Source organism: Camelina sativa, chromosome 5, assembly GCF_030686135.1.
Source record: "Camelina sativa cultivar CO46 ecotype springtype chromosome 5, ASM3068613v1".
Taxonomy (NCBI): domain Eukaryota; kingdom Viridiplantae; phylum Streptophyta; class Magnoliopsida; order Brassicales; family Brassicaceae; genus Camelina; species Camelina sativa.
The window spans coordinates 10167936-10195131 of record NC_141884.1 but is presented as its reverse complement, the minus strand read 5'-3'; the positions used below and the strand labels follow the sequence as shown (position 1 = coordinate 10195131).

At 39.5% G+C, this 27196-nt stretch overlaps 1 protein-coding gene and 1 pseudogene across 2 annotated transcripts; both read left to right on the top strand.

The window, feature by feature from the left end:
• Positions 1-18529: 18529 nt before the first annotated feature.
• On the top strand, positions 18530-19205 carry LOC147943507 (uncharacterized; annotated as a pseudogene). The gene has a single exon (XR_015556633.1). The product of XR_015556633.1 is annotated as an uncharacterized LOC147943507 (transcript).
• Positions 19206-21535: 2330 nt separating this feature from the next.
• Positions 21536-22087, top strand: LOC104774045 (putative defensin-like protein 9). The gene is made up of 2 exons (XM_010498711.2): positions 21536-21713; positions 21818-22087. Exons 1-2 carry the CDS (start codon positions 21650-21652, stop codon positions 22000-22002), a joined length of 249 nt encoding a protein of 82 aa, XP_010497013.1. The 5' UTR covers positions 21536-21649; the 3' UTR covers positions 22003-22087.
• Positions 22088-27196: the final 5109 nt, after the last annotated feature.

Sequence of the window (27196 nt, the reverse complement as noted above, 5' to 3'; positions counted from 1 at the left end):
ATATTTTTTTCTTTAACATTTATTTTTCATTTTCATTAGTTGGTGATAAAAATACTAAATTTTAAGTTTAGTAACTTTAGTTGTTGACAAACCAAAAAAAAGTTAAGCAACTTGTAAATAAATATTTTTTGCACCTTTCAATATTTTTTCTTTCCACAAAAAAAATTCATGGATCTAATCTAAATCAAATACAATTGAATTGGTGTTCATAGTCAAATCAACAATTTCTAAGTTCAAACTAAATTAATTAAATAATTTAGAAATTAATGAATTTATTTAACTAAAATTTCAATATGAAATAGAGTGTTTGTCCACATACTTTAAGCTTAAATTAGATGCATGATGGATTAACAAAATATTGCATTCATAAATAGTTATTTATTTGGATAAGTTTTAAGAAACTTTGATTTGTTACCAGTACCCCAAAATTCTATTGGTATCCACATGAACATGAATATATGGATTTGATGTTGTCGTTGTATCATAAACCCTAAATCTCTAGAACCCGCAAATTCAATTGGTATCCACATGACTATTAATATATGGATTTGATGTGTTGCTAGTACCATAATTATGGTCATGTATTATGGATTTGATAACAAACTTTGATGTGTTATTAATACCCACATTTATGGTCATGTGTTACTAGTACCCACAAGTTCTATTGGTATCCACATGACCATGAATATATGTATTTGATGTTGTTGTTGATCCTAAACCCTAAATCTCAAGAATCCACAAATTCTATGGGTATCTACATGACCACAAATATATGGATTTGATACTATCGTTGTATCATAAACCATAAATCTCTATAAACCAAAAATTCTATTGGTATCCACATGACTACGAATATATGGATTTGATATTATCGTTGTATCCTAAACCCTAAATCTCTAGAACCCCCAAATTTTATTGGTATCCACATAACCATGAATATATGGATTTGATGTTGTCGTTGTATCTTAAACCCTAAATCCACATAAGTCATAAATCCTAAAATCTAAACCCTAAAGCATCACCATGTTTAGGGTTTACTTTAAAGCTCATCCACCTTTTCTACCATTAAAATTTGGTTAGATATATCCTTAGCTCGTAACCATAACACCACGTAGACACTAAATCCATATAAGCCCAAAAACGTAAACTCTATACCCTAAATCTTAAATCCTAAACCCTAAACCATACACCTTGAACCCTCAATCCTAAACCATGAATTAAAAATATAGACACATCATCCACATACCTAAACCCTAAACTTTTAACCTTAACCCCTAAATCCTACACCTTGAACCTTAGACAATACAACTTGAACTCAAAACATAGACATTGAATCTATATACCATCTAAAGTCTAAACCCTAAACTATGGTGATGTTTGAACATGCAACAAACTTGTCAATAAATTTCATCTGGATTGCTTGTCCACGTGGTCAGAGTTTGGTGGATAGGCTTAGAGATTAATAATGACCATGTTTATTGTGTAGTATGCTTCTAGTGACACTTCTAAGTTCTAATATCTCTACTTCTAGCTTAAAAATAGTACAAAAATATTTGGCGAAAAGACATCTAAGTGGCTAAACTATGGTGATGTTTGAACATGCAACAAACTTGTCGATAAATTTCATCTGCATTGCTTGTCCACGTGGTCAGAGTTTGATGGATAGGCTTTGAGATTAATAATGACTATGTTTATTGTGTAGTATGCTTCTAGTGACACTTCTAAGTTCTAATATACCTACTTCTAGCTGAAAAATAGTACAAAAAAAATTAGCTAAAAGAAATCTATGTGGCTAATTTATCTTGGAAAAATTTCTGCTCATGTAAAGAATGAACAAGATATTATAAGATAAGTATCCATAACTACTAATCCACATGATTGATGTTCAATGTTCTAAATAAATCAATGTTGTTAATTTTTATTTTGTTTATTAACCACTTATGAGTGTATATGTTTCTGGACCAACACAAAACATGAAGCAAGGAGCTCATGGTGTCTATGTATTTAATTGTGTGGATGTTGTATGAAGATTCTTTGGTCTGTCTACATTGGTATCCACAAAAAAAATATCCACATGATCACATCCATAGCCACCATTCAACTGTTATTCTTCAGCTTTAAAACTCGTTTGACTCTAAATAAATGATTGATGTTTGTCCATTGAGATATAATGGGTTTCTTTTCAAGTGCATCAAGTTCACAGAGAACTTTTGTTTAAGTATCTGCACGTTTTGGATGGGCTTGAATGAAAATCATGAATCTTAAGGTCTAGATATGCTTTCTAAATCCATGGAGACCTATCCATAGTTTTTCTATCCACTAAACTTTTTTTTTTTTTTAAGTGAATAGTTTTGGTTTTGGGTTCAAGGATTTATGTTCTAGGATTTAAAATTTAGAATTAAAGGGTTTTGTACTTATTTGGTCTATGTTGTGTTATGGACAATATGTTATGGATAAAGATCTAACCAAATTTTTTTTTTTTGGTCAATCATTGGACCACAACTAGCCGGCCCATTAGCCAAATTCCTACATTCGTAGTGTAACATCCGTTTTCCAGGAATTGAGTTTGGGTTATGTTGAGTAAACCAAAAGAGTGGATTTTAATTAATTTTGGTTTAATTAAATTCTGGTTTAATCTAATTAAACCAAAAAGCCCTAATCTCTTTCTCAACTAACGCCTCCTCTCATGCTTTTGTTCTTTGGTCGACATTTTCATCTGAGAGAGGGAGAGAAAGAGACATAACTCTTGGTTATTGAGTGTAAAGGAGAAAGAGAAGGAGATCAAACTTTTTCCTTAGTGTTAAGAGAGAAACAGAACTGTCAGGGTTTGGGAGAAGGAAGATTCAACTGGTCAAATCGTTTTGAAAGGTATCAATTTTTGGTATGGTTGTAGCTAAAGAGATTTTCGTACACTAGCCTTTTTACAGAAGTGAATTTGGGTTAATATTCTAGGAGATATTGGTAGTTTCGTGGAGCGTTTCTTCTCATTCACGGATTGTGACCAGCGGGTGTTACAGGGACGATTTCGGTTTCATCTGTAATCTGATCGTGCTGAAATTTTGTGGAATGCTTCTGGACGTATATACTTTGCTTTTCACCGGAGGGATTAGAAAGTTAACGGTTAGTTTTGATTTCGTGGTTTCACTTGTGAGGTTGTTCTTTTCTGTTTTTTCTGGCAGCTTGTTTTCAATATTTGTTTGTTGTTGTGATTGGTTGTAAGAACAAGTTTGGTTGTTCTTGGACATTGGAAATCCTCTCATTTGGTTGTATTTAGTTTTGTGAATCACTTGTTAAGGTAAGTGCAGGACCATGGCTTATCTAAGCTGGAGATTTCTCTAATCTGCTTGTTTATGTGTTGTTTGGCTTGTTGATTGTTGATTGTTGATTGTTGATTGATGATTGTTGGTTGATGGTTAGAGATGTCTCTATTGCTTATGTGTATAGCCCAGTAGATGGGAGGATTGCCTTACTGAGTGTTTATTAAATACTCATGCATTGCAATATGTGTTTGTGGTGCAGGTAAAGGCAAAGTGTGACCGTGGAATCAGGGCGATGAAGAGGAGGATGTTCTAGTGGTTCGTTTGGTTGTATGGCTTCTGTTAGGTTGCTAGAGTGGAGTCCTAGAATGTTGTTTAGGATTGCTGGTTCTTTGGATGTTGTTTGGATCATTAGTTTATAATTGGAATTAATATTGGCTATTTATATTTATTGGATATTGGTAATGTTTTCCGCTAATGATTGTGATTGTGGTTAGGTGGCTAGTGGATATGGGACCACTAGTTGTAGTTTATTATTATATTATATAATATATTTATTATTTATGATTAAAAAAAAAAGGTCGGTCTTTTCATTTTGGTATCAGAGCCCTTACGGTTCTAGGTTTGGGTTCGATAGGTTTCTGTTGTGATATTTTGGATTGCATGCTTTGATTGATTATGTGAGTTAGTCAATTGTGTGTGGCATGGAGTCTTAGAACATCCTCTTCGAGCCTTCAATGAGATTCCACGGTGAGTTATTGTTATGTTTCTTTGTGTGGTATTGATTTGTTTTATGCTTGTTAGCCTCTGTTCTTGAAAGATCAGTGGTTAAGGTGTTTGAGTTGTTGGTCGTGGACGGGACGTGGTCGTGGTCATTTTCAGGCGGGTCCCGAGGCCAGCGAGTGTGTGGTCTAGAGTTCCACGAGGAGGTACATTAGAGGTCGCAAGCGTATCAGGAGGGACCAGAGGGGGTTAGCCGGTGAGCGTGCCGGGGGTGCTAGGAACCCAGGTGTGGGGTTGCAGCAGGTGGAGCCCAGGGTCGAGATGATCGCTTGGCGTGCTGTTGGAGCGGTTACCGAGAGGGGTACTAGTGTAGGCTCCAGTTGTGCCGCATGTGGTGGGGTGCAGCCGAGGGCTGCGGATGTTGAGGACTTTCCACCTTATGTTAAGAGGTTGGAGCGGTTGTAGATGACCGGTATGAGATTATTCTTAAGAGGTATCAGACCTAGAGAGGCGGATAGGTGGACCTATGCAGTTGGAGCAGATATTTCTCTGTTTGGGGGTTAATCCAGTTGGATATTAGAAGTTTAGTGGGCAGGTGCAACATTGAAATGTTATACTCGGACCACATGAGGTACTTTGTGTCGAGAGATGTTTATAGTCGTTAAGGATTGTTGCTCCTAAGGGGATGGTGATTCCCCTGAATACCGATAGCTCGAGGGGCTGAGGGGTTCGAGAGTGGCAGAGGGGATGATGTTCCCATGAGGGGATGAGTAAATCCCCTGATACCGAGATCTTGAGGATTGTGGTCCAAGAGTGAAACGGTATAACTCGAAGACGCTAGTCTGAGAGTGAGATCGGTATGGCTCAAAGGTTGCGACCTAAGAGAGGAAGAGTTGGGAGCAAGCAATGTATAGAACGTAAGTATGAACATAACGACGGAATGTAGACCTCAAGAGTGATGATGGTTTAATCTTGGATTTTAGGATTATGTTGGCCGGTGGGCCAGGGTTTTATGACGGGAGTGGTCAAGAATGTGTGGCTGATGTGCCAGGATTGAGTGGCCGGTGGTGCTGGAGTCCCAGGAAGGAGAGCTGCAGCAGATATGTGTAACATCCGCGAACCGGAATATGCGTTTTTGGTTGGGGTGTCGATCGATACCCTTGTAGCATCGATCGACACCACTAATTCCGGGTTCGTCGGGTTTGTTTTAATCGTCGATTTGGTTTGGTTTGGTTTAAGGAAACCATTTAACCGGGTCTTAAAAGGAAGGAAACAACCTAGGTCGTGTTTCAGAGGTTGTGTGTCGCCGTTTGTGAGTTTTTGAGGAAAAAGAGAGAGAAAACCTTGTTCTTGAGCTTTTGAGAGAGATTGGTGAGATTCCTTGCTGTTCTTGGGAGATCTAAGGCTGGGAAGGAGCTAGAAGCTTGCTAGGAGTGAGGGAATTCGTTCTTGTTGGTCAGAATCTTCTTGCAGAGAGGTGAGTGCATGACCATGGCTTATCTAAGCTAAGATCTCTAGATTTTCTCTGATTTGGTGCTTATGTGGTGGTTTCTTTGAGTTCTCTATGGTATTTCGTCGCTGTTTTGGCTGGGTTTGGCTTCTGGGAGTGCAAGGAGCGGATTGGAGAAGATTGAAGGCGAGATTCGGAGTTTTTGATCGAAGGAAATTGCTGCTCGGCAACGGTGTCGGTCGACACCAGTTGGGGTGTCGGTCGACACCAACGCGAGGACGGCTCGAGACTTTGGCGAGTGTCGATCGATGCCATGTGGAGGTGTCGGTCGACACAAACTAGGGTTTTCGAGAGTGTCAGGCAGGGTGTCGGTCGACACCAGTATGGTGTTGCTTGGTTTGTTTATTTGATTGTTGATTGTGGCTTGTAGAGATCTTATTGCTTGTGTGTATAGCCCAGTAGATGGGAGGATTGCCTCACTAAGTATTTGTGATAATACTTACGCATCTCAATTGTTGTTTGTGGTGTGTAGGTAAAAGCAAAGTGTGATCGTGGAATCAAAGGCAATGAAGAGGAGGATGTTCTAGGGACTCGATTGATTGTTTACCTGGCATTGTTAGGTTGCTAGAGTTGAGTCTGAGAGCATTGTTAGGATTGCTGGTTATTTGATTTATGCTGTTTGGAATCAATACTGGATATTATTTTATTGGTTATTGGTTATTGGTTTAATGGATATTTATTGGTATGTTGTTCCGCTGTTGGTTGTGAGTGTGGTTAGGTGGCTAGTGGGTATGGGACCACTAGTTGTAGTTATTTATTATATTATATTTATTATTTATTACTAAAAAAAAAGGTCGGTTGTTTCATTTTGGTATCAGAGCCCTTACGGTTCTAGGTTTGGGTTCACTAGGTTTCTGTTGTAGATGTTTGGGGATTTGCATGCTTTGATTGATTATGTGAGTTAGTCAATTGTGTGTGGCATGGAGTCCTAGAACATCCTCTTCGAGCTGAGTGTGTGATTCCACGGTGAGTTTATGTTTCGGTGTTATAATAGAAATTGTTTGCTTAGCCTTCTGTTCATGGTAGTGCAAATAGTTAGAGAGGATGCTGTGGCTGGTCGAGGTCGTGGACGCGGACGTGGTCGTGGACGCGGACGTGGTCGTGGTAGGGGCAGAGTCCCGGTGGTTAGTGAGACCGAGGACCAGAGTGTGACAGCTGAGGGTGTTGGCGAGTCGCAGGGTGTTCCGGGGGATTCCGTGAGTGTGGCAGGAGGGGCGGTGTTGATGCTCCAGTGGCCGGTGATGCTAGGGTCCCGGGTGTGGGAGTCCCAGCGGGTGGAGTCCCTGGTACTGACTTTGCGGCTCTGCTAGCAGAGGTGTTGGCGTGGTTACCACCAGTGGTACCGGCTCAGGCTCAGGTAGTGCCACCAGTGGTGGCGGAGGAGCGGCAGCCAGTGGCTGCGGATGTGGGGGTCCATGCTCGTTATCTCAGCATGTTGACAGAGATGGGTCGGTTGCGTACTGAGCAGTTTCCGGGAGGTGTAGATCCTACTGATGCGGATGCGTGGAGGACGAGGGTGGAACGTAACTTCCATACTCTGAGATGTCCAGAGGAGTTCTGGGTGGACATAGGGGTCTACTTTTTGAGTGGTGATGCTGAGTTGTGGTGGAGATCTGTGGCTGCTAGGAGGGTGCAGCGGGAGATGACTTGGGCTGACTTCGTTTTGGAGTTCAACCGCAAGTATTTTCCTAGAGAGGCATTGGATCGTTTGGAGGTGCAGTTCCTTCAGTTGTCTCAGGGGACACGGTCAGTGCGGGAGCTGGACTTGGAGTTCAGTCGACTTCTTTGTTATGGGGGTCGGGCTATGGAGCCTGAGGAGGTTCAGGTCAGGAGGTTTATGAGGGCTCTACGTGATGATTTGAGAGTTTATTGTAGAGGGAAGTATTATGCTACGCGTGCAGAGCTGGTCGAGATAGCAGCAGAGATTGAGGAGGATATCCGGGCACAGTCAGTGTCGGTTTCTACAGCAGTTCAGCCTGGTAGGGCTCAGCAGCAGGGTGGTTCCAGCAGGGGCGGTAGGCATGCTCAGGGAACCAAGAGGAAGTGGGAGGCTACGCAGAAGCCGAGTGGTGCGGGTTGCTTTGGTTGTGGGAGCAAGGATCACAGGGTTGCTAGTTGTCCCAAGAGGAGTGTTCCGACGGCAGGACCTCGGGTATGTTATCATTGCAGGGAGACAGGGCACAACAGGCCTTTTTGTCCCAAGTTGCAGCCGGCAGCAGTGGCAGCGTTGCAGCAGGTGCAGCCTGGAGGTCAGCAGGTGGCACGGATTGAGCAGGCGCCACGGGTTTACACGACAGCTGAGACTGGTGGAACCAGTGCCGGGGTGATCACAAGTATATTTTCTGGTACTTTGACTTTGTGAATTTTAGTAGGGTCAGATTTTATGTTCCTGTGATAAAGTGTTAGGTTCTCAACACATGAGGTTTGTGTAGGGACCTTGTTGGTGGGCGGGTTTAAGTCCCATGTTATGTTTGATTCTGGAGCTTCGCATAGCTTCATTACTCCAGAGTGTGCAGAGTGTGCGGGGATCAGCGGGGATCCTGGAGAGCGTACAGGAGTTGTTAGAGTTGCGGGAGGCAAGTTCTTGAGAGTTATTGGACGGGTTAGAGGAATTGATATTCAGATCGCAGGAGAGTCATAGCCAGCGAATTTGCTTATCAGTCCAGTGGAGTTGTATGATGTTATACTCGGGATGGATTGGATGCATCGGCATATGGTGCATTTGGATTGCTATCGGGGTAGAGTGGAGTTTGAGCATCCAGAAGGGAAGTTGGTTTTTCAGGGTATTAGACCGACTTCAGGGAGTCTCGTGATCTCAACCATTCAGGCTGGGAAGATGATCGAGAAGGGCCGTGAGGCTTATTTAGTTACTATATCTATGCCAGAGTCAGTGGGGAAGTCTACGGTTAGCGGTATTCCGGTAGTAGAGGAGTTTGAGATGTGTTTCAGTCTTTGCAGGGATTACCACCATCTCGGTCGGATCCTTTTACCATTGAACTGGAACCGGGGACGACACTGTTATCCAAGGCTCCTTACAGAATGGCTCCAGCAGAGATGACAGAGCTGAAGAAGCAGCTAGAGGATTTGCTGAGTAAGGGATTCATCCGTCCTAGTGTATCACCGTGGGGAGCGCCGGTGTCGTTCGTGAAAAAGAAGGATGGAAGTTTCAGGTTGTGTATTGATTATCGGGGTTTGAACCGGGTCACTGTAAAGAACAAGTACCCTCTTCCTAGGATCGATGAGTTGTTGGATCAGTTGAGGGGTGCTACTTGGTTCTCCAAGGTAGATCTGGCATCGGGTTATCATCAGATACCGATAGATGAGGCAGATGTGAGGAAGACTGCTTTCAGGACGAGGTATGGGCACTATGAGTTTGTGGTGATGCCTTTCGGGTTGACTAACGCGCCAGCAGCGTTTATGAGATTGATGAACAATGTGTTTCAGGAGTTTCTGGATGTATCTGTCATCATTTTCATCGACGATATCCTGGTTTATTCTAAAAGTCCTGGGGAGCATGCAGTGCATTTAAGGGCAGTTATGGAGAAGCTGCAGGAGCAGAAGTTGTTTGCCAAGTTGAGCAAGTGTAGTTTCTGGCAGCGTGAGATGGGCTTTCTGGGTCACATTGTTTCTGCAGAGGGGGTTTCTGTAGATCCAGAGAAGATTCAGGCTATCAGAGATTGGCCTAGACCGCAGAATGCCACAGAGGTCAGGAGTTTCCTTGGATTGGCAGGTTACTACAGGAGATTTGTGCAGGGGTTTGGAAGCAGAGCACGTCCTATGACTAAGTTGACAGGGAAGGATGTTCCTTTTGTCTGGTCAGAAGAGTGTGAGGAAGGCTTTGCAAGCCTGAAGGAGATGTTGACTACTGCGCCAGTGTTGGCTTTGCATGAGCAGGGAGAACCCTATGTGGTTTATACAGATGCATCTAGAGTTGGTTTGGGGTGTGTTCTGATGCAGCATGGGAAAGTGATTGCCTATGCTTCGCGGCAGTTGCGGGTGCATGAAGGCAACTATCCTACTCATGATTTGGAGATGGGTGCTGTAGTTTTTGCCCTGAAGATTTGGAGATCTTATCTTTATGGTGCAAAGGTACAGGTGTTTACAGATCATAAGAGCCTAAAGTAAATATTCACTCAGCCTGAGCTGAATTTGAGACAGAGGCGGTGGATGGAGCTTGTGGCGGATTATGATTTGGAGATAGCCTATCATCCTGGTAAGGCTAACACGGTTGCAGATGCTCTGAGTCGGAAGAGGGTAGCTTCGGCTCAGGAGCATGAGATGGAGTCTCTGGTAGGGGAGATCAGTGCTTTGAGCTTATGTGCTGTTTCACAGGAACCGTTGGGTTTGGAAGCAGTAGATAGAGCAGATCTTCTGAGTAGAGTGCGGTTGGCTCAGGAGAAGGATTTAGGGCTGGTGAATGCTTCTAAGGATGTGGATTCAGAGTATTCATAGTATCGTGTTTCAGAGGTTGTGTGTCGCCGTTTGTGAGTTTTTGAGGAAAAAGAGAGAGAAAACCTTGTTCTTGAGCTTTTGAGAGAGATTGCTGAGATTCCTTGCTGTTCTTAGGAGATCTAAGGCTGGGAAGGAGCTAGAAGCTTGCTAGGAGTGAGGGAATTCGTTCTTGTTGGTCAGAATCTTCTTGCAGAGAGGTGAGTGCATGGCCATGGCTTATCTAAGCTAAGATCTCTAAATTTTATGTGATTTGGTGCTTATGTGGTGGTTTCTTTGAGTTCTCTATGGTATTTCGTCGCTGTTTTGGCTGGGTTTGGCTTCTGGGAGTGCAAGGAGCGGATTGGAGAAGATTGAAGGCGAGATTCAGAGTTTTTGATCGAAGGAAATCGCTGCTCGGCAACGGTGTCGGTCGACACCAGTTGGGGTGTCGGTTGACACCAACGCGAGGACGGCTCGAGACTTTGGCGAGTGTTGATCGATGCCATGTGGAGGTGTCAGTCGACACAAACTAGGGTTTTCGGGAGTGTCGGGCAGGGTGTCGGTCGACACCAGTATGGTGTCGGTCGACACCAGATTGTCAGTGTCGATCAACACCATCTGGTGTCGGTCGACACCCTTCTTTCAGCTACGACAGAGTGTTGTGTGCTTTGTATATTGCCTGGTTTGTTTATTTGATTGTTGATTGTGGCTTGTAGAGATCTTATTGCTTGTGTGTATAGCCCAATAGATGGGAGGATTGCCTCACTAAGTATTTGTAATAATACTTACGCATCTCAATTGTTGTTTGTGGTGTGCAGGTAAAGGCAAAGTGTGATCGTGGAATCAAAGGCAATGAAGAGGAGGATGTTCTAGGGACTCGATTGATTGTTTACCTGGCATTGTTAGGTTGCTAGAGTTGAGTCTTAGAGCATTGTTAGGATTGCTGGTTATTTGATTTATGCTGTTTGGAATCAATACTGGATATTATTTTATTGGTTATTGGTTATTGGTTTATTGAATATTTATTGGTATGTTGTTCCGCTGTTGGTTGTGAATGTGGTTAGGTGGCTAGTGGATATGGAACCACTAGTTGTAGTTATTTATTATATTATATTTATTATTTATTACTAAAAAAAAAAAGGTCGGTTGTTTCAATATGAGCCGGTAAGGACATGGTTGTCAGGTACATAAGATTCACGAGAAGCCTTCATGGCAGGATAAACTAATCGTTGCGACGATGGTGGATGAAGTTCATTGGAGATGGACAGGGTTACTAGATTTAAGGTTTTGGTAAGCTTGTTGGGGGGGGGGGGGGGGGGAAAACAAGTCAAGTAGGTTAAGTTGGCGGTCTGTAAAGCATTTGATACAGTGAATCAGAATATGCGAACGTATGGTACTTGTTTGTTTTATTACGCTCGTATTGATGATTTGCTGTGGAGAATAGCTAAGCGGAAAGCTAATTTTGGATTAATCTATCTTGTGGAATTTTTCCCTAAGAGACAAGTTACTAGAGGTTCTTGGATGAACAAGAGGGTTGACATTCAGGTGGCTTAGAGTTGATGTCGGCATACTTGAGTGTTTTTTTGGCGGAGCTGAAGAAGCAGCTAGAGGATTTGTTGAGTAAGGGATTCATCCGTCCTAGTGTATCATTGTGGGGAGCGCCAGTGTTATTTGTCAAGAAGAAGGATGAGAGTTTTCGGTTGTGCATTGATTATCGGGGTTTGAACCGGGTCACTGTGAAGAACAAGTACCCTCTTCCTAGGATCGATGAGTTGTTGGATCAGTTGAGGGGTGCTACTTGGTTCTCTAAGGTAGATCTGGCGTCGGGTTATCATCAGATACCGATAGATGAGGCAGATGTGAGAAAGACGGCTTTCAGGATGAGGTATGGGCATTATGAGTTCGTGGAGATGCCTTTTTGGATTGACTAACGTACCAACAGCGTTTATGAGATAGATGAACAGTGTGTTTCAAGAGTTTCTGGACGTGTCTGTCATCATTTTGGTCGATGATATCCTGGTATTTTCTAAGAGTCCTAAGGAGTATGCAGTGAATTTGAGGGCAGTTCTGGAGAAGCTGCGGAAGCAGAAGTTATTTGCTAAGTTGAGCAAGTGTAGTTTTTGGCAGCGTGAGATGGTCAAGTAGGTTAAGTTGGCGGTCTGCAAAGTCAAGTAGGTTAAGTTGGGGGGGGGGGGGTTAAGTTGGGGGGGGGGGGGGGGGAAACAAGTCAAGTAGGTTAAGTTGGCGGTCTGCAAAGCATTTGATACAGTGAATCAGAATATGCGAACGTATGGTACTTGTTTGTTTTATTACGCTCGTATTGATGATTTGCTGTGGAGAATAGCTAAGCGGAAAGCTAATTTTGGATTAATCTATCTTGTGGAATTTTTCCCTAAGAGACAAGTTACTAGAGGTTCTTGGATGAACAAGAGGGTTGACATTCAGGTGGCTTAGAGTTGATGTCGGCATACTTGAGTGTTTTTTTGGCGGAGCTGAAGAAGCAGCTAGAGGATTTGTTGAGTAAGGGATTCATCCGTCCTAGTGTATCATTGTGGGGAGCGCCAGTGTTATTTGTCAAGAAGAAGGATGAGATTTTTCGGTTGTGCATTGATTATCGGGGTTTGAACCGGGTCACTGTGAAGAACAAGTACCCTCTTCCTAGGATCGATGAGTTGTTGGATCAGTTGAGGGGTGCTACTTGGTTCTCTAAGGTAGATCTGGCGTCGGGTTATCATCAGATACCGATAGATGAGGCAGATGTGAGAAAGACGGCTTTCAGGATGAGGTATGGGCATTATGAGTTCGTGGAGATGCCTTTTTGGATTGACTAACGTACCAACAGCGTTTATGAGATAGATGAACAGTGTGTTTCAAGAGTTTCTGGACGTGTCTGTCATCATTTTGGTCGATGATATCCTGGTATTTTCTAAGAGTCCTAAGGAGTATGCAGTGAATTTGAGGGCAGTTCTGGAGAAGCTGCGGAAGCAGAAGTTATTTGCTAAGTTGAGCAAGTGTAGTTTTTGGCAGCGTGAGATGGGTTCTCTGGGTCACATTGTTTCTGCAGAGTGAGTTTCTGTAGATCTGGAGAAGATTCAGGCTATCAGACATTGGCCTAGACTACAGAATGTCACTGAGATCAGGAGTTTCCTTGGTTTGACAGGTTACTACAGGACCAGGAGATGAAGTCTCTGGTAGGAGACATCAGTGCGTTGAGCTTATGTGCGGTTTCTCGAGAACCATTGGGTTAGGAGGCGGCTTATGGAGCGGATCATCTGAGCAGGGTGTGGTTGGCTCAGGAGAAGGATTTGGGGCTGGTGAATGTCTCTAAGGATATTGATTCAGAGTATCAGGTCTCAGCTAATAGTACTATCTTGGTGCGCGGTCGGATTTGTGTGCCCAAGGATGAGGATTTGAGATAGGAGATCTTGAGGGAGGCTCATGCGAGCATGCTTTCTATTCATCCAGGAGCGACTAAGATGTACCGTGATCTCAAGAGGTACTATCATTAGGTCGGGGTGAAGAAGGTTGTAGCTAGTTGGGTCGCGAGGTGCGATATGTGTCAGCTGGTGAAGGCTGAGCATCAGGTTCCAAGCGGATTACTAAAGAGTCTATCCATTCCAGAGTGGAAGTGGGATATGATCACGATGGATTTTGTAGAAGGATTGCCAGTGTCACGGACCTTTGATGCTATCTGGGTCATTGTGGACCGGTTGACTAAGTCAGCACATTTTCTGGCCATTAAGAAGACTGATGGAGCAGCGGTCTTAGCTAAGAAGTATGTGAGGGAGATAGTCAGATTGCATGGGGTACCGACGAGCATTGTGTCTGATAGGGATTCTAAGTTCACTTCGGTGTTCTGGAAGGCATTTCAGGCAGAGATGGGCACTAAGGTGCATATGAGTACAACTTATCATCCCCAGACAGATGGACAGTCTGAGAGGACGATCCAGACGCTGGAGGATTTGCTGAGGATGTGTGTGTTGGATTGGGGTGGCCACTGGGCGGATCACCTAAACCTGGTAGAGTTTGCTTACAACAACAGTTATCAGGTGAGTATTAAGATGGCTCCTTATGAGGCTTTGTATAGGAGACCATGTCGTACACCATTATGCTGGACTTAAGTGGGGGAAAAGAGCATGTTTGGTTCTAGTTTTGTTCATGAGACCTCAAAGAAGATTCAGGTTCTCAAGCTGAACATGAAAAAGGCTCAGGATAGGCGGAGAAGTTATGCTGATAGGAGGAGGAGAAACCTCGTGAGTTTCAGGTAGGAGACAGAGTGTACCTCAAGATGGTCATGTTGCGGGGTCCGATTAGGTCATTGTTAGAGACTAATTTGAGTCCGAGGTATATGGGTCCATTCAGAGTGATTGAGCGGGTTGGACCAATGGCATATAGACTGGAGTTACCCGAGGTTATGCGTGCATTCCATAATGTTTTCCATGTGTCTATGTTGCGGAAGTGTCTCCGTGAGGGTGAGCGGGTGTTGGCTAAGATTCCTGAGGATCTTCAGCCTAACATGACAGTGGAGGCGAGACCAGTGAGGGTTCTCGAGAGGAGGATCAAGGAACTTCGGAAGAAGAAGATTCCTTTCATGAGAGTCCTGTGGGACTGTAATGGTGTTGAGGAGCAGACTTGGGAGCCTGAGGCGAAGATGAAGGCAAGGTTTAAGAAGTGGTATGAGAAGCAAGCCGCAACTTAAACTTATCTAGCTAGGTCCCATCTGTAATCCGTGGCTGGAGCGGGAATGGAGTATTTCAGCCCATCTCTCTTGTTTACTCGGTCGCTTGGGGTGGTTGGTTGTGCGACTCAGTAACAAGATGAGGTGGTGCTCGGGGTACAAAGTTACCGTGAGGCGGGATTTTTGGAGGAAAGTTTCCTGAAATAGAAGTTTCCAAAAGTGGAAAGTTTCCAAAAATGGAAAGTGCTAAATATGGAAAATTTTACGAAATCTGCAGACTGGCTTTCTACAAAATCTTCTCTAGCAATATCTCCATCAACATTTTGTTTGCCAGCCTGCAACAAAACAAAATAACATATAACAACATCATTTTAAAGGTTTTACATTTTGTTTTAAAAGGGTTTTAAAAGGTTTAAGTCACTATGGTTGCCCATTAATCAGTGTTATATTGTAAATCCGTTAAAAACACTTTTAAAACAAAAAACTTTGATGTGGGACTTTTAAAACTTTTAAAATAGATACTGACCTCTTCATTTATAACCTCTTCATTTCTATTCTGTCCATCTTCATCTTCGTGAGACTGCAAAGGGAAAAGAAAAAAAAGGAGCTCAGTTTAAAGAGTTTAGTGTCCAATATATGCGAAAAGGTGCGATCTTGTAATCTTACTCCTTTATCCTTATCTTTCCCTGATGTGGTTTTGACAGCTTCTTCAATGGCTTCTAGTCTTTTGTTGAAGTCATCTAACATAAAGAGGATTATGTCAAGTTTTTCTGAATCTGACAAATTTTTCTCTATTTTCTCATGTTTCTCAAAGACTGGCAATTTTTCCCCTATTTTGTCACCCAACTCTCCCAAAGCATAGTAAATATCAACTAATCTAGAAGACCATTCTTCTTTCTTCAACCTATAGCCTTTCATAACCAAGCCAATAACTTCTTCAAAATCATTGTCATCTTTATCAACCAAATGCTTATATTCTTGTGGATCTCCAATTATTGTTTTGACTTCAACCTACAAAAATAATCAAAATCCATCAAAACAAAACTCATCAAATATAGATAACCAATGAATAATCAAAACTACACTTTTAATAGAATTCAAAACTTACACAAGTTGCTGTCTTAATAGCTTCAACAATATCATCAAACCTTGCATATCGACTTGATTGCCAGTTGAGAATCAGTGGATAGAATGTTCTAGAAAAATTACATCTTCTCCCAAATGTATCACCAAAAATTGGAACAGCACTCAAGGCCCATATATATAATGCCATGGGAAATCCCTTGACACTATACTGATCTTTTGACCAAGAATCTTTATCGAATTTCTGAATGCATGTGGCGAGAATGTTATACGCTTCCTTGCCCCATGGTTGGGCTGTATACATCTCGAAATCCGATGCATGCTTAAGCCTAGACAGAGGTATCTTCTCTAATGAATATGGTGTCATCAAAATACCTTCTGTTAATACCACTGCAGCGAGGCATTCCTTTTCCTTGTCATCCAAAGGTTCTTCACCCTCTTCTGGTTCATTAAATAGTCGATATTGAAATTGAGTTAAAGTGTAATCTCCTCTCACCACCCAAGAATATGGTTCACTAATTGGATCTTTGTCGTTATTCCTTGGTTCTCTATGAATAGGTTCGCATTGAATCCCTATGTTTAATAAAACAATGATGTTAGTTTGTTCAAACTTGCCTAATATAAACTGTTTTAAAACCCTTTTAAAACCCTTTTTAAACAGAATAACGGCAAAGAGTTTTAAAAGGGTTTTAAAAGGGTTTTAAAAGAGTTTTAAAAGGGTTTTAAAACTTCTAAAACGGGAAAAACCTTTTTACAATAGAGTTTTAAAAGGGTTTTAAAAGAGTTTTAAAAGAGTTTTAAAAGAGTTTTAAAAGAGTTTTAACGGGCTTTTAACAATTTTAAAATTTAAAGAGGTTTTAAAAGGGTTTTAAAAAGGTTTTAAACCTTTTAAAATCCTTTAAAAAACCATTGAAAGGTTTTTAAAACCATTGCAAACACTTTATAATTATCTGTTGTAAGGAAGAACTCTCTCATGGAGAACCGAAGAGGTTGCATGTTGACTGTAAACCATAAGTTTCTCCCTCTTGTCTTCAGCCTTCTCAGCATCACGTAGTGGAATAATTTCCCAGAAAATTTGATGTCTCTGGCCGAAAGATTGATGATAGGCCCAAGGAAGGAAGATTGAAGCTTCGTGAAAGATGCTTTTCCTAATGCATGTTTAACTTTGGCAACTAGGCTTAAGTCTGAATGTTGACATATGTTTGCTCCAACAATTGGTTCAAAACCCATACCATATATTGGTTCTGGTAGTACAAGGGCTTCAAAATTACTTGATGCCATCTGTTAAAGAAACACACTTAATTAGACTTTTCAACGGATTTACAAGAGTTTTAAAAGGGTTTTTAAAAATCAACATCACACGTTATCGATCTGAATTCATCTTATCAACACACTTTATCGACATAATTCAACTACGACCGATCTAAAAATTGATATCAAATAGTTTAACAGGGACTTTCTAAAAAGTGTTTTACAAGAGATAACAAAAATCCAAATTTACAAGACTTTACTAATTTCAAATCCATATCAAACACAATTATTGATCTGAATGCGTCAGATCTGAATCTGGATCGATATCAAAGAAACTGAAGGGGCTTTAAAAACTGTTTTACAAGAACATAAATCCAAATTTAAAAGAGTTTACATATTCCAAATCGATATCAAAGAAATCTAAAAGCCCTAAATTTAAAAAAGCGATAGTCCAAATTGATAAACCCAGAAAGAAACAAAGAAAGAAGGAACCTGCCTGCGATAGAACCAGAATCAATGTCGGGAATTACGTGTACGAGAGACGAAAGCACAGAATCGCCGCGAAGAAGGATCGAGAATCGGCGCAAAGAAGGATCGAGAATCGCCGCGCAGAATCGCCGATGAACGAAGTGAAGAAGGATGGAGAGAGAATCGTCGGTTGAGGAAGGAGAGAAGCACGGCGAAGTGGAGAGAAAATTAGGTTTCCTTTATTAAGGATAAAAAAGTCGTTTTCACAAAAAAAATGGATACCCTTAAAAATGGACCCTTCCCAAAAGCATTTTTAAAAAGTGGAAGGAAAAAAGGGGCATTTTTGCTTTTCCCCCTTTTTTTATCTATTCTGGTTAAATTCTCTTAATTATTCTTAATGATTTTTTTTTTATTATTCCTATTGACATTCCAATATAAATTTTTATACTTTTAATGTTATTTTTATAAGTGTAATTTTCGATAAATATAGTAGGATTATGTAATTTTTTAATCACTCTTCCCATGGTATTTTATCATATATTATGACGAGAGCAAAGATTACTATATGATTTTGTATCTGCACCAAAATAACTATATAATATATATGGACAGTGAAGTATAATATTTGTTTATTTGCCAATTATACCATTTTATGTAATCTTTTAATTTCTTGTCTAATGGTAATAACGAGACAAAATATACTTACTATAGTAAGTTTTTGGTATATACAGTATATGCACGAAAATAACTATGGCCAGGGAGGTATGTAAAGTTTTATATATGTTCATTACTTCATTTGGGGTAATCTTTATGTTGCGCAAGTGCTAAACTGGTCAATATTATCCTTGTGAGGAACAGTATATCATCTCGACCCAAACTGAGGATCGAACCGAGGGACAAAGGTTCTAGCTAGTCCACAATTCATGAGTTGGTGTTCAATCATCGATCACGTACTTAAAATATTACTTTTCATGTTATGGGTTGTAGAAAAATATGGCGTGTCCTTCCATTTGACCGGATAAGGTCTAAGTAACAGTATTATGTCCATGTCCGTTACTTCCACGTCTCTACCTCTGGTCAAATACGCAAGGCGCTCTCCTTTTATGTCCTTCTTTCAGCATCAACTTAAAATCTTCAATCTCAAAGCTCATCTTCAAATCTTGACACAAGCCCCATGAAAAAAAAAAAAAAAAAATTTGTTACCACGACCACCCATAATTAACTCTTTTGTCTTATCAAAACTCTTCTAATAGGTATTTCTATCTATTACAACAAATGGATGGAGGCTTATGAACAATGTTAATGAAGGTGGCCTTATTTGCTCTGGTTCAAGCTTTGGTGTATCTCACCCTCTCGAAATCGTCCAATGTTTTCTCTAGATCGAATTCGTTGAAAATGGCTTACAGTTTCCGGCCTATGAGGTCTGTCAGCATCCGCCGAATTCTGACGGCACTTCAAGATATGCCTGCTGGCGAAGAGATGTCTCCTTCTTCTTCTTCATCTCTTGCTTCTCCTTCGCATGATGGGGCAGCAACGACAATATATCACCATCTTAAGGATTTTTATATGGCATTGTTTGATTAATTTTTTCATCTCTTTTAGATTATTTCCTTAAATGGATGTAAGATTGATTAGTCCTCTATCTCTGTGTACATATGTATGATTGTTGTAGATGTTGAATATTATTAGGCCGTACAATACTATGTACAACTAGATTAAGACCCGTGCTAGAACACGGATTGAAATTTATTTTATTTATATTGTAATTTTCTATAAAATATTATTTATGTTATTGTTTTAAAAAGTTTTTTTGATAAAATATTATGCAATAAAATCATATGCTAAATATGATGAAAAAGATATACCTATTTTGTATGTTTTATATTGTTAATGATTCTAGAAAGTATTTGTGCTATAACACTGGGTTAAATTTTATTTTATACAAATTCTTTTATATTTTATACTTTAAAATAAAATTTTAAAATGTTGTATTAGTTTATGTATGTGAAGTTATTTCAACAATGTATATTCTATATCATGACTTGAATGTCATTATAATACATAATTTTGTAAATTTGGTTTTTAAAAAGCGAGTTATTATATTATCAGTAATTTAATATATTTTATACTTTTGTTTTAATATACTTGGTTTCTTGAAATTCTTTCATAGTATAGTGACATATTATTGACATTGCTATAACAAATCAGTTTAGAGTGTTTATAGTTTCTCTAACTTTTATATCAAGTTTCAATATTATAAAAATATTTCAAAGTAAATTATTTAAAGTTTATTATATTATATAAAATATAAAATTCAACCAAAAAAAAATATGAAATTGAATTTAAATATTCAAATTTTGACCCGTTACTCAGTAAAGTTTTAATTCAATAGATATTATTTTTAAAGAATAATATTACTAAAGCTTGAATATTTTATAGATTGAACAATTTATATTTGTTTTTAAAAATTCAACTTATGGTATATACAGAAATAAAACTATTTTTTAATTATAATAATAATATGATAATTTATTTGTTTCACAAAATAGAATCATATATAAAAATGAGAGGTGAAGTAGAATGATAATTAACAAATTAATATGTTAAGTTAGATATCAAAAGATTTTAATATGGTTGAATAATTGAAAAAAATAATAATATGGTAAGTTAGATGATATCAAATAATTCTTTAGAATATTCTTCTTAAGATTTTCGGAAATAAATTAAAGTTGTACACACTATTTAACTTGTAACCAATTAATCTATAACATATGTATAACCAACTTATTAAAATTATATAGTCTATAAAATAATGTTGTGTACTTCCGCTTTATTATAAAGGAGATTCAAAAGATTTACTATAGTATTTGATTAGTAATTTTTAATTAAACCAAAAAAATGTTTTGTCTATTCGATGTTTTATTTGAATGTGGTGAAATGTTTACATCACTAAACTAGTAGACGTGGAAGGAAGTTATAACAATTCAATTCAATATAGTTTTCAAACAGTGAATTTTAAGATGATAACCATAGAGAAAATTATACAAAGGCATATTAGAAGAAAAGAAATAGAAGATTTCATCTTGTAAAAGAAAAAACATTGTTTTAAAAATTTGGAACATGAAAGATGGAGTCATGGTCATTTAGGACACTGGTATTATATTTTTTCATTAGACTTTCCAATGCTCAAATATAAAATGTTCCATGAGCTTTTATCTTGTGATCGATTTCAGAGATTCTTCTCTTTTTTGGGTGGATAAAAACCGGAATTTGTATAAACACATAAGTAAATAAGTAAAAGAAAAAGTTTTACATACATGAAATTTCATTATAAAATTTTGGTTGAGAAGTTTTATAATAGAAATAAAATATTTTACATATTTATGTAAACAGCTCTAACCCGCTCGATAACATGATCTGAAAGTATTTTTTTTTTGTAAATTAAAAGTATTTAAAATATTTAAATTATGGATAGCAATTTCTTTTAGTATTATTTAAAGTTTGTTTTTTTGGATATTAATTTAACGTATGATTATATTACAAATAATAATTTCAAGTTTTGATATTATTCAAATGGAAAGGATTTTTTTTTTGTCACCCAAACATTAAATTAAAAGATAACTCCAAGGTTGGTTGCCCAAACCGGAGGGTAAAAGCTTACAAAAGAAATTTCAGAAACTAAAAGTCTCGAAGAACGAATAAGATAATCCAAATGGCAACGATTTAATTATGTAAATCTTAACAAAAGATGTTAAGATTATGGGGAAATGATAAATATTGATAAACATATTTTAATACTTATCTATATTAAAATTTTAATTTTATAATATAATAAAAGTCTACAAAAATTTATTTAAAATTTAAGAATATAAAATCTTTTGAGTAGATTTTTTAAGAAATTACTAGATATGTGAAGTGGAATAATTTTCTTGTAAGTAAATTATAAAAACATATCTATTTTACATTTTTACTAGATCAAGATAGATAAAAGAGATAGATATAAAGAGCTCTATCTTCATTAATATACTTCATTAGAAGATTTTATTCCATATATCTTCATTAATCTTCATTTTCACAGTTATAAATAATATACTTTGATACTTTTACCAACTAAGGTTTATGCTTCTGTTTACTATAAAATGCGAACCTTTTCACATAATTTCTTACAAGTTTGATTTAAACATCAAGATCTCTCTACTTGTTTTCTCTTAATTCTCTCGCTTAATCATTTATCAAAGAAAAAGAAAAATGAAGAGCTCTATGCAGTTTATCTCTACACTCTTCTTCCTAATCCTACTTGTTGTCGGACCTGGTAAACAAATCTATCATCCCACTAGCTCTAAACAAATCTACTGAAATATACGAATTCTTTTGGTTATACTATTGAATTCTTATTGTTGATATGGTTTTATATAGGTGTGATGAAGATGGTTGAAGGACAACCCCAAATGTGCGAAACCGAAAGCATCAACTTCACGGGATTTTGCTCGAAATGGAGGACTTGCAAGCGAGTGTGTATGAGCGAAGGTTTCCCTGATGGTAAATGCAACGGAGATTTCTTTCACAGCAGATGTATGTGCATGAAGCCTTGTGCTATGTAATTCTACCTAAACAAAATATTATACTATTATAAATATTTTAATTTATTTGTTCGAAAAAAGTAATTTAATTTTAATCCATCACTAAGTCTAAGAGTCTAAGATATCTATACATGTACTCAAAACTAGCTCTATTTTACAATATATGGCTACTAAGCTTTGTTCGATAAAATTGACAAAGGATTTAGAGATTTGATTCAATCGGAGCTAACGAAGGATCTAGAGATTTGATTCAATTCTCTTTCATCCTCCTTCTCTATTAATCCCGAAGCTACCAGTGGCCACATGGAGAGTATTTTCTTCTTCCTCTTCTCCGATCGAACCAAAATCTGGATTTTGCCAGAAGCTTCGTCTCATCAATGGAGGAAGTGGGTGAAGATCTGGTTTTTTGAGTTTTCTTAGGTTGCTAAGAGATTGTTTTTCGATTTACCATTGTTCCTAAGTAGAGAAACTTCGAGCTGTTGTTGTTATTAATGGAGCTCGTGGCTCGAAGAAGAAGAAAACAAAAAAAATGAAAAAGGGTTTGTCTTGGGTGTCAAACCCAGAATCTTTGAGTATTAAAAATTTTACCACCAGACCACATCAATTAATACAACTGACTGTGTACACAAATCATATATATTACTTAGAAACGTGAGGTCAAAATTTAACGCTGTTACATGATTCTGTCACGCTTATACACGTCTGTTAATCCGTAAGTATGAATCTACTAACAAGAGGTATTTTTCTTCCAATAAAATAACACGAGGTATTAAACGTCCAAAGAAAAAATAGATGACGGTTTTTTCCCTTTAATTATTAAATATTTTAATAGAATTAGAATTGACAAGTGTTGATATTTTATTGATAAAATTGGCACGTGTCACGAGCTTATTAATGAGTAACTTTGAAACCAAACTTTATATAATTAGATAAGCTGATAAATAAAATAAATATTACTGATAAGTTAAATAATATAGATAAAATGTTAAAAACTATATACTTGTGGATATGGTTTTTAATATAATATACTACTTGTGGTTGTGGGTATGATTAATATTGATAAAAATATTTTAATATTTAAAACGATCTAACCCGTTTTTCTTTTTTTTTTAAATAAGTACAATACATAATTAAGCATCCCATACTACTTAATTAAACCAACCAAACCACAATTCCTCATTAAACCAATAACAATCAATATGCACAGCGGAAACATACCAACTTACAGAACCAACACATCATCAATGCAATAACATTCCTAAGCATTCTATCCATCAACCTAGCATAACTCTATCCAAGGTTTCAACATAAACAATATAACCAAGTCCAACAACTGAAACGACCGACCCCCTTTTTTTTTTTAATAATAAATAATAATAATAATAATAATAATAATAATAATAATAATAATAATAATAATAATGAACTACAACTAGTGGTCTCATACCCACTAGCCACCTAACCACAATCACAATCAACAGCGGAATAACAATACCAATAACAATATCCAATAATAATCCAATATTATAGCAAAGGCAATATCCAAATACCAAACAACAAGAAACATGGAACCAACAACCTAGCAATGTTTCTAATGACTCAACTCTAGCAACCTAGCAATGCCAGACAACATCCAATCGAGTCCCTAGAACACCCTCCTCTTCATTGCATTGATTCCACGATCACACTTTGCCTTTACCTGCACCACAAACACAAATTGAGATGCATGAGTATTTAATAAACACTCAGTGAGGCAATCCTCCCATCTACTGGGCTATACACACAAGCAACAGTGATTCCAAAGTTCCAAAACAAGCAACAAACAAACACACAAACCAGGAAATCAAACATCGTCTCGCTGGAAGGGAGGTGTCGACCGACACCAGCCTAGTGTCGACCGATACTGGCTAAATGGTATCGACCGACACTACCCCACAGTGTCAATCGATGCCTGACTTGCTGGTGTCGATCGACACTCCCTCTGCAACTGCGATCCGCGCGAAGTCGAGAGTCGAATCTCGCTCCCAATATCCTCCAAATCGTCCAATACTCAAAACCCAAGCCTTATACCTCCGTAGGAACCTGTAACAACCAATCCCCAGCAAGAAAAACACACAAACAAGCAACAACAAGCAAGAACAAGAGAATCAAAGGCTTAGATTAGCCATGGTCATGCACTAACCTCTCTGCAGAAAGTTTCTGACCAAATAGAACGAATCCCTCACTCCTAGCAAGCTTCTAGCACCTCCCCAGCCTTAGATCTCTCAGGAACAGCAAGGAATCTCACCAATCTCTCTCAAAAGCTCAAGAACTACTCTCTCTTTTCTTTTTCTCTGAAAACAGCGGAAAACACAAAACAACACGACCCTAGGTCGTTTTCTTCCTCTAAAAACTCGATTTTAGGGATTCCCTAAACCAACCACGCAAACCGGACAATTAAAATTGAACCGACCAAACTGGCCACAACTGGTGTCGATCGATGCCTCACGAGAAGGTGTCGATCGACACCCTTACCAAAATACCAAAAATTGGTTTGCGGGTGTTACAATTCTCCCCCACCAATCTAGATTCGTCCTCAAATCACGAACAACCATCAGCCAAGGACTCCCGTGCAACCGTCTCCACGGCCCGCACTCCTCCGACCGATCTACAGAAGGTCACCTCTAGGCGACAGACTCACGCTCCAGGCGTCATTTGCTCTTGACTTTTTGGATTTTCCTTTACCTGTAGGCCTAAACCTTGAGTTTATATTGGCTCCTCATCAGACCTAAGTCTGCATGCCAAATGTTGGCTCCTCATCAGGCCGAAGCCCGCATGCCATAATATATAAGGAAAAGTCCAAACTCGTCTCTCGGGTTGCCACCCTACAGCGCGCCCCCGAATCGTCATCCGAAGTCGATATACCAACCATACTCCCGAGCCACAAAGTCTCTGAATATGGCAGTACTAGGAGAACCTAAGCCCCCCAAGAGTCGCGAGCAAACGATTCTGAACACGTCTGAGTCCTATCCCTCTCCAGGTTTCCTTCCCGTGGCTCGCGTAAAAACATCTCAATGTCCTACCAACCACATATTCCCTCACTGGAATACCTCATGACCACACAAGGATCATATACACGCCACAAGGGCCGCCACAAAGGCCAAACAAAATGTCCTAAAGAGGACCGCCACCAAGGCCAAACAAATGTCCTAAAGAGGACCTCCACCAAGGCCAATCCAATGTCCTAAAGAGGACCGCCACCAAGGCACTCTGGCTAAACAGCCCGCCACAAAGGTCATCTGTCCCGAAGGACCGTCACAAAGACACTCTGGCTAAACAGCCCGCCACAAAGGCCATCTGTCCCGAAGGACCGTCACAAAGACACTCTGGCTAAACAGCCCGCCACAAAGGCCAAACAAATGTCCTAAAAAGGACCGCCACCAAGGCCACACAAATGTCCTAAAAAGGACCGCTATAAAGACACTCTGGCTAAAAATCCCGTCACAAAGACCACACATTGTCCATAAAGACCGCCACACACGGGCACACTGACTCAAAAGTCCGCCACTAAGGCCACACACAAGCCCCCCTTTAAGGCTCTCCACCGCTAAAATGGACAAATTCTAACTCCCATAAAACTTTCCATATTTAGCACTTTCCATTTTTGGAAACTTTCCACTTTTGGAAACTTCTCCTTCAGGAAACTTTCCTTCACAACCCCGCCTCACGGAAACTTTGTACCCCAACACCACCTCATCTTGTTACTGAGTCGCACAACCAACCACCCCAAGCGACCGAGTAACAAGAGAGATGGGCTGGAATACTCCATTTCCGCTCCAGCCACGGATTACAGATGAGACCAGGCTAAACAAGCTCAAGTCGCGGCTTGCTTCTCATACCACTTCTTGAACCTTGCCTTCATCTTTGCCTCAGGCTCCCAAGTCTGCTCCTCAACACCATCACAGTCCCACAGGACTCTCATCAAAGGAATCTTCTTCTTCCAAAGTTCCTTGATCCTCCTCTCGAGAACCCTCACTGGTCTCGCCTCCACTGTCAAGTGGTGTCGATCGACACTCCCTCTGCAACTGCGATCCGCGCGAAGTCGAGAGTCGAATCTCGCTCCCAATATCCTCCAAATCGTCTAATACTCAAAACCCAAGCCTTATACCTCCGTAGGAACCTGTAACAACCAATCCCCAGCAAGAAAAACACACAAACAAGCAACAACAAGCAAGAACAAGAGAATCAAAGGCTTAGATTAGCCATGGTCATGCACTCACCTCTCTGCAGAAAGTTTCTGACCAAATAGAACGAATCCCTCACTCCTAGCAAGCTTCTAGCACCTCCCCAGCCTTAGATCTCTCAGGAACAGCAAGGAATCTCACCAATCTCTCTCAGAAGCTCAAGAACTACTCTCTCTTTTCTTTTTCTCTGAAAATGGCGGAAAACAGAAAACAACACGACCCTAGGTCGTTTTCTTCCTCTAAAAACTCGATTTTAGGGATTCCCTAAACCAACCACGCAAACCGGACAATTAAAATTGAACCGACCAAACTGGCCACAACTGGTGTCGATCGATGCCTCACGAGAAGGTGTCGATCGACACCCTTACCAAAATACCAAAAATTGGTTTGTGGGTGTTACAACAACACACAACCGAGACCCTAGATCATCCTCCTCCTCATCGCCATGATTCCACGCTACACAATACCTGCACCACAAACACAATGAGATGCGTGAGTATTACCAGAAATACCCAGTGAGACGATCCTCCCATCTACGAGCTATACACACAAGCAAATCAAGAGTACAACCACAAATAAAACATAACAAACCAAACATTGAACAGAACATCCAATAACACATTCATCACACCTACACAACTTCACACAAAACAAGTTATACAACCCAATCGCTTAGATAAGCTCATGGTCACGCGCTCACCTTATCAAACTGATTATAACAACGAATACAACCAGTTGAGACTCTCCTAACGTCTGAAACAGCCCTGCAATTCCCTACAACAAGCCACACAACCAAAAACGACTTATAGCAAAACTGGACAGAAAAATCAGAAAAGAATAGTCTCAAAGACGAAACCCTAAAATAAAAACCAACCGTTAACCATCTGGTGTCGGTCGACACCCTTCTTTCAGCTACGACGGATTGTTGTGTGCTTTGTATAATGCCTGGTTTGTTTTATTGATTGTTGTTTGTGGCATGTAGAGATCTTATT